This window comes from Urocitellus parryii, chromosome 2, assembly GCF_045843805.1.
Source record: "Urocitellus parryii isolate mUroPar1 chromosome 2, mUroPar1.hap1, whole genome shotgun sequence".
Lineage (NCBI taxonomy): Eukaryota > Metazoa > Chordata > Mammalia > Rodentia > Sciuridae > Urocitellus > Urocitellus parryii.
The window spans coordinates 149,237,368-149,249,703 of NC_135532.1; the positions used below are offsets into that span (position 1 = coordinate 149,237,368).

The 12,336-nt window shown below is 34.6% G+C and overlaps 1 protein-coding gene across 1 annotated transcript in view; it reads left to right on the forward strand.

The window, feature by feature from the left end:
• Nucleotides 1-3,983, forward strand: part of Tbc1d23 (TBC1 domain family member 23) — a 59,283-nt gene extending 55,300 nt beyond the window's left edge. Inside the window, exon 19 of the mRNA XM_026402433.2 lies at nt 2,347-3,983. Coding sequence (XP_026258218.2) covers nt 2,347-2,428 — 82 coding nt within the window. The 3' untranslated portion in view covers nt 2,429-3,983. The remainder of the gene's footprint in view (nt 1-2,346) is intronic.
• Nucleotides 3,984-12,336: the final 8,353 nt, after the last annotated feature.

Consider the following 12,336-nt stretch of genomic DNA (forward strand, 5'->3'; position numbering starts at 1 on the left):
GGGGTGGGAGGAGGAGAAAGAAAGAACTAGAAAATGAAGTTGGCCAATTTATGCCATGTGCATGTATAAATATATCATAGTGCACTCCAATTTTATGTATAATGACACTATCAGTTTAAAAAATAAATAAAAGGAAAACCAATAGAGTAGATAAAGGGAATCAGGGAACGGAGAAGTAGAGGGAAAGAAGATATATTGGAGATTGAAATGGAGAAAACTGCTATATGCATTTATGAATATGTTAGAATGAAGCCCACTATTATGTAAAACTAATAATGCACTAATGAAGACATCAATAAAAAAGAAAATTGTTAACATGTGAGTAAAACCAAAATATTATTGCTAGATTGTAAGATCCAAGGTATTAGGAACCAGGGCTTTTCTGTAGTCCCTAATATACTCTCAATCACAAGTTGTCAATAAACCTGTCTGGTAAATAACTCAATTTTGGCAGTCAAAAATCAAGAAACCTTAGGTCCACTTTGCTTTGTTGGGGATCATTTTTTTATATAATTTATTTTTTATTTTTATTAGTTACTAATGGGCCTTTATTTGTTTATATGTGGTGCTGAAAATCGAACCCAGTGCCTCACATATGCCAGGCAAGTGCTCTACCACTGAGCCACAACCCCAGCTATTATTTTTTTATTTAGTTTGATCATAATGACAGAAGGCAGTTCATTTTATATTACACATATAGAACACAATTTTTCAAGACACTGATTGTAGGGGGGGTCATTTTTATAAGTATTCTTTACTATCTTTTTCTCCCCAATTCTTAGTCATGTAGTTTAACTATTAATATGTGATTCTAGTAAGTGCCATGGCTAATAAACTTTTGACAAAAAGATGCTTAATAATTATCCATACCAGTGCAACACTAAATGTCAATTAGCAATGAAATTAGAAAATTGTCTACATTCTAAGCCAATGCTTTATTTTCCTTCATTAAAAACTGTTGTTTTGACAAATTGTCAGTAAGCTGGGCTGTGTACTGAGAGTTGTAGTACAGATTGAGCATCCCTAATCCAAAAATTCAAAATGCTTCAAAACCCAAAACATTTCAAGTGCTGACATGATGCCACAAGTGGAAAATTGCACATCAGGAAACTTGGTTTCATGAATTAAATTATTAAAATTTTTGCGTAAAGTTACCTTCAGTCTTCAAGGTTTATATGAAATGAATTTTGTGCTTAGAATTGGATCCCACCCCCAAAATATCTCATTATGTATATGTGAATATTACACAATTGAAAAAAACCTGAAATCCAAAACATTTCGGGTTCATGCATTTTAGATTTAGGGATAATCAATCTGTAGTTAATTATAGTATAGTACAAGCTCCTCCTTATCTCATTGTGGACAAGTAACAAACAGCTCACAGACACAAGAACTACAGACCACTCCTAGTTTGATACTAAATTATCTTTAATCTGTAGAAAAATGTGAAGCTCAGAGGGTTGAATGATTTCCCAAATCTTGACTTGTGATAGAACCAAATATAGTACTCAGTTAATTACCAATTAATCTTCTCAGAACAAATCTGTACATGTAGATTCAGTGAGTCAGAGTTTACACAGATTATATCTACTTATGTATTAATCCCAACCAAAGGATATTGAATTGACTTATGTATAAGAGTATTTAAATATTGTTTTAAAGATTTTACATTATTTAATTTTATATAACCCTCTGAATTATATATAACTGGGATAACTGTCCATGTTATAAATGTAAATCTGTTTTAGGGAACTTAAATTCTTGCACAAGCTCAAATTATTAAGTGTTAGACTTGTCGAGTTTGGAATTAGATACCATCAAATTATGACTTTGTGGTTGACTGAATTATATCTCTGCTGGGCTGCAGAATTTTTGGTTACCTTGTATTTGATTATCTAGATATTATTTATATTTAATAATAAGTTCAGAGAATTTTAGCTTTATACTATATGAAAAATCACATGGCTTTTATATTTAAATTTCCTTTCAAAACACACTGTTGGGCTGGGGATGTGGCTCAAGTGGTAGCGCGCTCGCCTGGCATGCGTGCGGCCCAGGTTCGATCCTCAGCACCACATACAAACAAAGATGTTGTGTCTGCCAATAACTACAAAAAATATTTAAAAATTCTCTCTCTCTCTCTTTTAAAAAAAAAAACAAAATAAACTGTTGATATCTGTTAATATATATTATGGGGATTACACAGGAGGGCATCTCGGCTGGCTTTGTGGGTTAGGGAAAGCTTCCCATCAGGGGAAATCTCAGCTGAAGGTAAAGCATTGTATTTATATCTGTATGTATGTATCTATCTATCTATCTATATATATATCTATTTTCCCCCCACAGGTATTTGATTCCAAATGCAGGGGATGCTACCAGAGCCATAAAACAACAGATCATGAAAGTTTTGGATGCTTTGGAAAGTTAATATATTAAGAAAATTATTTAAATGAAATTAAGGCAACCAAGAGAAACATGAACATATATTTCCTGACTGAATACTAACCAGAGACCTTTCATTTACTCATGGGGGTGCTTGACTAGCAGGTCTAAGTGTAAATTATTATTATCGATTTCTGGATGGTTAAATTTTTTAAAATTTTTCTTTTGTGTTTTCGGTTTTATAAAATGATTTATTATAAAGGCCAGTTATTAAATGACTTTGAAGTAACTGCCATTGTGCCCCTATGGACCAAGGGTACAGAATGCAGTTCTGTTTTGAAGAGCTGTTTTAAGGGAACATACATCACTTTCAGGTTTTCAAACAACCATAAACTTATATATTTGCAATGTCTTCACTGAAAATTAGAGATAGAATTAGTTAAAGAGACTTCCTTAACTGTTAAACTTAGTTTTACCCACTGAGCAATATCAAAGACTAAAAACAGGTTAATAATTAGTTCACTGTTTCTGTTCTTAAGAAGAATAAAATCTTTTTAATTAAGTGGATGAAGATTCCAGCCAATTAAAAATATAGTCCAGCTAATGAAATATCGAAACATCAGTTTCTAAGTCATCTTTGCTCCATTATATAATTATTATATACTGAAATACCAAAGTATGCCAAGCATTTCTGAGTTCTTCAGAAATACCAAACTTCATTTTGATGATTTCTGAAAAGCAATTTAAAACATTATAAGTAGGTAGCATGTTAAGATCAAAATTATCATTTGGGGGACAGAATTGTATCTGTAAAAACATCATTGATCTTTATTACAAGTGGATAATTTTTAGGATATTTCAAAACTAGTGTTGAGCACAGATTGATTTAGTCTCCTTGAGATGATGACCATCTGTGACCACACTCAATATCCACTTAAATAAAAGCCAAATAATCAGAGATATGTATAATTTTCAATCACATAATTTATATCACTTTCTGAAATTCCTTTTTCTTCATTTGGCTTTGTCTTCTCATTAAAGTTCCAGGGGTTTGAAACCTATTATTCTGTTAATAAGACAAAACTGAAGTGATATGCTTTATTTTACAGCTTTATCAGCTTAATTTACTGTGGCCCATATTAATTACATGTAGTAAGAGATCCAGAAACATCTTTGGGGCCATGGGATGATTTTTGTAAAACCCATTTGGGAAATAGCAAATATAATCTGCCATGTCCTAAAATGTAAGATTATCTCTAAGGGGTTGATAGAAGTATCTAGATGTACCCTGTTAATAACCAGTTATTTTAATGGAAATCAAGTGAATAGAAGACAACATAATTCAAGAAATTTTATTCTGATATCTAAATAAAAACAGTTTGAGTGATTGAAGACATTTGCATGAAATTGCACCTGGTGCAATACTTGATATTTATAATCTCCCCAAAAACTGTTGTATTGCACTTTTTCCCTTTTCTTGGCACCCCCTCTAGAGATGTCCTGAAGTCTGATTCTTTTGCCCATTTCAGTCATGGGACTTTTTTCACAATATAAATGAAAGATGTTTGTGTTACTGTTTATAAATTACAATTGTAAATAAACTGGTACAATTTGCTGAAAACTTTGTTCTTAAAGACAATGTCTCTCTTTTCTTTTTCCCCCTAATTGTAAATCTGTACCTGCCACAAAATTAGGAGTTTGAAGACATTTCTTTCTTTTTTTTTTTTTTTTTTAGAATTTAAGTGTTCAGATTTCATATTTAACTGGGGATGTACCTCAGTGGTAGAGCACTTCTGAGTATATGTGAGGCCCTGGGTTCAATCTCCATTATTATAAACAAAACAAACAGATTTCACATTTATATTAAGCTCCCATTTCTATTGATTTAGATGAGAGAAAAGAGTAGTTTTATTTAAAACTAAAAAACAAATGGCATTAGCTAGGCACTATGATTCACACCCATATTCCAGCTACTTGGGAGGCTGAGACAGGAAGATGCTTAAGTCTAGGAGTGAGGGGCACATAGGGAGAATACTGTCTCTTAAAAACAAACAAAAAACCCCTAATAATATTAAATTCCACATGTGCTAAATTATTGCCTTAAACTATTTAACCTCTATGAACTTCATTTTCCTCATCCGAAATAACACCACAGTTAGATTAGTTACACTCATTAGATTGCATGGATTGCAACATTATGAGGTTTGGTGCTACTTTATATACTTTCAGGATGAGAAAAATTAGATTCAAAGAAATTAAGTAAAAAAGGAAAGCATTCCCTCTTTTTTTCCCATTCCCTGAGAATTACTGCTTATTGAAGTATAATATTATCTTTGCCAGTTGAGCATGGTGGCACATCATGTCTTTCTCCCAGGTTCTTGGAAAGCCGAAACACAAGGATCACAGGTTTGAGGCCAGGGTAGGCAATTTAGTGAGACCCTGTCTCAAAAAGGGCTGGGGATATAACTCAGGGGTAGAGTGCTTACCTGGAATGCACAAGGTCCTAGGCTCAATCTTCAGTACCACAAAACAAATAAGTAAAATATTAAATTGACAATGGGGAAAACTCAATGCTATAGGTTGAATGAGTAATGAAAGTAATATCTCAATATTACTATTAACACTTTGAACTTAAAAAGAACAAAAACATCATTTTGGAGCTAGGTGTGGTGGTGCATACCTGTAATCCTGACTGAGGAAACTGAGGCAAGAGGATCTCAAGTTTGAGGATAGCCTGGGCAACTTAGACTTTTGTCTCAAAAATAAAAAGGGTTGGGGATATAGCTCCATGGTAGAGTGCTTGCCTAGCATGTGGGAGACTTTGAGTTCAATCCCTGATATTGCAACAAAAAATTTTTTTAAGATATAATTCACATAACATAAATCTTATCATTTAAAATCTACAGTTAAACTTTTTTTTAATATTCCCACAGAGTTGTGCAGGCATCACCAACTCCAGAACATTCCATGCCCTCAGAAAGAAAAAAAACTATTAGCAGTCACTCTACCACTGAGCCACAACCCCAGCCTACTAGTGCACTTTTGATTTGCCTAATCTGGACATTTCATTAATAAAGCAGTTGTACAATATGTGAGTTTTGTGTCTGGGTTTTTTTCATCTAGCATATGATTTTCAAGCTTCATCCATGTTCTGGCATGTATCCAAGTTACATTCTTTTTTTTTTTGTGGCTGAATAATATTTTTATGGTATGGATATATCACATTTTATTTATTCATCAGCTGGTAGATATTTGGGTTCTTTGTTTTGGCTATTATAAATAATGTTTTGTAAACATGAACATATAAATTTTTGTGTTGATATGTTTTTAGTTCTTTTAAATATCTACCTAAGAGTAGAATTACTGGGTCATGTTAATTCTACATTTGACTTTTTGAGGAACTTCCAAATTATTTTCCAAAGGGGCTTTACCATTTTACATTACCTCTATAAAAGGGTTGAACCTTCTAGTTTCTTCACCAACACTTGTATTAAATCTTTCTTTTCTTATAGATATCCTACTGGGTGTGCAGTGAATCTCAGTGTGGTTTTGATTTGTGTTTCCCTAATGACTACTAAGGAGCTCTCTTTCATGTGCTTATTGGCCATTTATGTATCTTTTGGAGAATTGTAATTTTTTTGCCTATTTTGAAACTGGCTTTTTATTGTTGAGTTCTAGGAATTTTTTAAATATTCTAGATAACAAGTCTCAATAGATATATTATTCACTAATATTTTCTACCATTCTCTGAGTTGTCTTTTCAGTTCTTTTTGAATTTTTTTTGTGATGACTGGGGATTGGATCCAGGGCCTTGAGCATGTTAGGCAAACACTTCATCACTAAGCTATATCCTCAGCTTATTTTATTTTGAGAAGGCTCAATTGCTCAGCTAAATTGCTCAGGTTGACCTTGAATTTGTCATCCTTCTGCTTCAGCCTCCTGAATAGTTGGGATTATAGGTATGTGCGGACCTATATGTTTGGCTCCTTTAACAATCCTGATGGTATGATTTGAACCATAAAAAGTAAAATTTTAATGATAAGCCTATTTTTCGTCACTTGGCCTTTTTTTGGTATATCTATGGAACCATTTCTTTAATTTTTACAGTTGTCACCCATTTTGAATTATTTTTATGTGATATAAAGGTCTAATTCATTTTCTATATACAAATAACTCAGTTGTCTTAGTACTACCTGTTAGAGGATAATTTTTTCCCACATTAAGTGATTTTGTTGCCTTGTTGGAAATAATTTGACCTCATCAATTTATTTTTATGCTTTCAAATTGCATTGGTCTGTATGTCTGTCCTTACTGCTAGGACTAACATTCTTTTTTTGTGGGGGAGGGGTACCAGGAATTGAACTCAGGGGCACTTGACCACTGAGCCACATCCCCAGCCCTATTTTGTATTTTATTTAGAGACAGGGTGTCCCTGAGTTGCTTAGTGCCTCAGCCTCTGGAGCTGCTGGGATTACAGGATTACCACTGTGCTGACAGGAGTAACGTTCTTGATTAGCTTTGAATTAACTTTTTGAAATGGAGAAGTGTAAATTCTCCAACTTTGATTTTGTTTTCAAGATTATTTTCTGAATGCCTATTGTTGTTAGTCCCTTACATCTCCATATTTGTATGAAAGATCAGCCTTTAGGTTTCTGCAACAAAAACAGTTTGGAGCTGGATACAGCAAACCTGTAATTTACCTGAGAGTGAAACATGAATATCAAAAGTTTAAGGCCAGGCTGAGCAACTAAGCAGAGATCCTGTCTCAATAAAAGGGCGGTTGGTCTGGGAATAGGTCAATAGTAGAGTATTTATTTAGCAAGGAAAAAAAAAATGTTTGGAGAGTATTGCCATCTCGGCAATACATGAATATTCCAAGCCATGAATAGGAAATGTCTTTCCATTTATTCAGTCTTTCAATGATGTTTTGCAGTTTTTTTTCATTTTGCAGAAATCCTCCTTTTAATATTTTAAAGTAAAACGTAGGCATGTTAAAGTAATAACAGATTTATACTTTGTATCCTTCCTCTACCATTTGGCTCTATGCTTCTTTGAAGAATTAGAAGACCCTACGAAACCATAAATTTCATGCTGAAAATAACAGTGTAACAAAGTCCAAAACAAGCTGTGATGTTAATGGTTTTCAAAAAGCTTTAAGGACTGAGATGAGCGATCCACTGCAATATTATAGGCTGGTCAAGCTGATGTTGCTTTATAGCTCATCCATTGCATGTGTGGAAGAAGTAAAAGCAGAAGAGAAAATCACTTCCACTTGGACCACTGCTTCTCTTTATCTGTTAAAGGCACATATATCACTCCCATAAGAGGTTTCATTTTGACACTGCTATCTTGTAGCTTGTCGTACTGCTCCAACATTTGATTTCCACCTGCAGGACCAACTGGCAATATCAATTTTCCACTAGGCTTTAACTGGTCTATTAGTGCCTGTGGCACAATTGGGGCTGCAACTCCAACATGAATTGCATTGTAAGGGGCTTCTGCAGCATATCCCATCCCATTCTTCTATCTCCCACAACCAGTTGTAGTCTCCCTGAAGTCAAAAGTGTTGAATCATCCTTTCTGACATTATTTATTGATTCATCTAGCTCTTTAATGTGATCAATTCCTATGACTTTTCCATTACATTCAACCATAAGTGCATGTTTTGCAGTTTTTATATTTTTCTAAAGTCTTTCACATCTTACAATTATTCCTAAATATTATATTATCTATGCTATTATAAATGGAAGTGTTTCCTTAATTTCATTTTTAAGTTGTTCATTGCTAGTGTATAGAAATATAATTGATTTTTGCACGTAAACCTTAACATCCTTCAACCTTGCTTTTTACTCCAACAGGACAGTATTTTTTTGTGTGTGTGTGTGTGTGGCATCCACTAGGATTTTCTACATTCAAGACCCTAGCATCTGTGAATGACAATAGTTTGTTACTTCTTCCTTTACAATCCGGATGCCTTATAGTTTCTTATCTAATGGGTCTGGCTAAAGCTTCCAGTATAAGGTTAAATATAGGGGGTGAGAGCAGACATCCTTGTCTCTTTTTCCCCAGCCTTAAAGGGAAAATGTTGAGAGCCACAGGCGAAGGGGCCCCAGCAAACTTCCAGCTGCCAGCTGATGATTGGCTCACAGCGGCCCCAGCAACTTCTAGCTGCCAACTGATTGGCTCCTCTGTGGTGATGCTCATTAGGCTGTTTCCCCGCCCTTTCAGACCACGGAGCTGCTCATTGGGGGACTTTTTTTGGCTCTGCTCACGGTGACCCACCCTATCGGCCTCAAGAGCAGGAGGAGTGGGGGAGGTTGAGAGGCTTGTGGGAAGCCGGTGGTGGCAGTTGGGCTCTGAAGGTTTTTCCCGAGGAGCTGTGTGGCTTGGTGTGTGTGTTCTAAAAATAAAGTTCGTTTCTTTTGACAAGTGGCTCCTGAATTGTGCCCAGCCAGACTGCAGCATTTGGTGGCCCGTACGGGGAACGAACCCATGACCTTGGCGTTATCAGCACCAAGCTCTTTCAACTATGCCTTGATCCTGTGGATTGTATGGGATTCCTGTTATATGAGTTATGCCAAATGATTAGCAAAATTGTTTAAAAGAGGTAGAAGTATAACCAGGGGCATTATCTGTTTTTAACTGTTTTGGAACACCCACAGTGGCAAAATTTTGTAAGCAATGAGCTATAATATCTTTAGTTTTTTCTCCGGCATGAAGAGAGCCCATCAAAAATCCAGAAGAAGTATCAACTGTAACATGCAAATATTTTAATTTTCCAAATTCTGGTAAGTGTGTGATGTCCATCTGCCAAATATGGTTAGGTATCAGTCCTCTAGGATAGACTCCAAGATTAACTTGTGGTAAAAAGGTCACACAATTTTGACATTGTTTTATTATTTGTCTAGCTTGTTCCTTAGTTATTTTAAAACGCTTTTGTAAAGTATTAGCATTGACGTGGAACTTTTAATGAAAATTTGTAGCTTCTTCTAGTGTAGAGAAAATGTGTATGTCATGTGTAGTTTTATCTGCTAAATCATTGCCCAAACTAAGGGCTCCAGGCAATCCTGTATGTGCCCTGATATGTCCTATAAAGAATGGATCTTTTCTGTCCCAGATTAGACTTTGTATAGTGGAAAGCAAAGAGAAAACAGTAGAGGAAGGGGAAATCCTACCAGCATCTTCAAGGGATACTATAGCATTAACTATATACTGACTATCAGAAAATAAATTAAATACAGAATCTTTAAACATCACAAAAGCTTGTAATACTGCATTAAGCTGTACCTTTTGAGCTGATTGTTTGGGTACTAAAAATGTAAAAGTGATCAGGTGTAACTATTGCTGCTGTACCATTATTTGACCCATCAGCGAATATATTTGGAGCATTCATGATAGGTTTTTTTCTTGTCATTTTTTGAAAAATTACAGGATGCAATGACCAAAAAGACAATAAAGGATTAGATGGTATGTGGTTATCAAATGAAACATTAGATTTGCACGATTATTGCCCAAGTATTTAACTCATTAGCTAACTCATCAATTTGATTCATAGTATATGGAGTAATAATTTTATTGGGAGAAATTCCAAACACTCCCTTTGCTGCTTTTATTCCTTTGAGTATTAATTGTCCTACAGCCTCAGGATACCTAGTAAGAGTAGTGTTAGGAGAATAAGATAAATGTATCCATAATAATGGACCTTCTTGCCAAAATACTCCTGTAGGAATATTTTTTGTTGGTAGTACAATAAATAATAAAGGCAAACTTATATCAATTCTATCCAAATGCATATTTTCCATATATGTTTCAATGACTTTTAATGCCTTTCTTGCTTCAGGCGTTAACATTCGGGGTGAATTTAGATCTGATGGACCTTTTAGGATATCAAATAAAGGTCCCAACTCTCCTGTTGATATATCTAGATAAGGCCTTATCCAATTTATGTCTCCTAATAACTTTTGAAAGTCGTTAAGTGATTTGAGTTGATCTACTTGTATTTGAATTTTTGGTGGACAGACCATGGTTGAGGATAATAGAACTCCTAAATAATTAATTGGAAAATTTAATTGTACTTTATCTATTGCTATCTCTAGATTATAATTTTTTAATAAGTTTGTAAGTGTGGCATAACATTCTAGCAATGTGTTTTTATCTTTGTGTGCTAATAATACATCATCCATATAGTGAAATATTTGTAGTTCAAGATTTTGATTTCTAAGTGGTTGGATTACTTTGTTAACATAAATTTGACACATAGTTGGGCTGTTAGCCATCCCTTGAGGGAGTACTTTCCATTCATATCTCTGATCAGGACCTTCATGATTCAGTGCAGGGATAGTAAATGCAAAACGTGTACTATCCTCAGGATGAACTGGAATTGAAAAAAAGACAATCTTTAATATCTATAACTAAAACATACCAGGTTTTTGGCAAAGCAGACAATTGAGGAATCCCTGATTGAGCAGATCCCATAATAACCATCTCATTATTTTTTTTAATATATTTTATTAGAGACAGGGTCTCACTGATTTGCTTAGGGCTGGCTTTAAACTCTTTTTTTTTTAAGAGAGAGTGAGAGAGGAGAGAGAGATAGAGAGAGAGAATTTTTAATATTTATTTTTTAGTTCTCGGAGGACACAACATCTTTGTTGGTATGTGGTGCTGAGGATCGAACCCGGGCCGCACGCATGCCAGGCGAGCGCGCTACCGCTTGAGCCACATCCCCAGCCCCACCATCTCATTATTAATGGCTCTTAAATCTTGCAATAATCTCCATTTACCAGATTTCTTTTTGATGACAAAAATGGGAGTATTATGGGGAGATACAGAATGTCAGGAAAACATCTAGAATTTCATCATTAAATATAATGCTAGTTTTAAGGGTTTTTTTGTAGATTGTTTTTATCAGATTTCAGAAGTTCTGCTTCTGTTCCTAGTTTGTTGAATGTATTAGCTTTGGCCATCATAACAAAATACCCTTCTTTAAACAAAAGAAATAGTCATTTTCTCATAGTTCTGGAGCTTTAAATCTATGGTCCAGCATGCTTGGGTTCTGTGAGAGGTTTCTTCTTGGCTTTGGCTAGCTGCCTTTTCACTACATCCTCACATGGGCTTTCCTCTGTGGTATTGTGGATAGTGTGCTCTTGTCTTATCATGAAAGCCCCTCTTTTCTGACCTCATCTAAACCTGATTACCTCCCAAAGGCCCTGTCTTCCAATACCATTATATTAAAGGTGAAGGCTTCAACATATGAATTTGAGGGGGTTGGGAACACAGACATTTAGTACATAATAATGTTTCTACCATGAAAGGGTACTGATTTTGTTTTAAAATAATTGCATGTATTGAGATCATGTGAAGTTTTTTATTTATTAAATAATATTGATAAATATTATTGATGGGTTTTCATATGTTGAACCAATCTTAAATTTCTGGGATAAGTCCCACTTGGTTGTGCTGTATAATCCTTTTTTATGTGTTGCTGGAATCCATTTGCTATTTTACTGAGGATTTCTGCATCTGCATTCATAAGGAATATTGGTCTCTGGTTGGTTTTCTTGTGATACCTTTGGTTTTGGTATAAGGGTAATGCATACTTCACAGAATGAATTAAAAAGCGTTCCCACCTCTTATTTTTTGGAATAGTTTTTGCAGGTGTTAATTCATAATTTAAAAAAATGCTTTGTAAACTAGGAATAGAAAAGAGTTTCATTAAACTGATGCAGACAATCCACAGATGCTAAAATCAGGCTTAACAATTAAAGACTAAATGCTTTATTCTGAAGTCTGGAAACATTTAATGCTGTCCATTCTCACCATTACTCTTCAACATTGTTGTTGAATTCCTACCCAGTACAACAAGCAATGAAAAGAGCTAAAGAGCATACAAGGTTAGAAAGGAAGAAATAAAATTATCACTGTCTGTAGATGTCGTTAGTAACTTTAATAAGA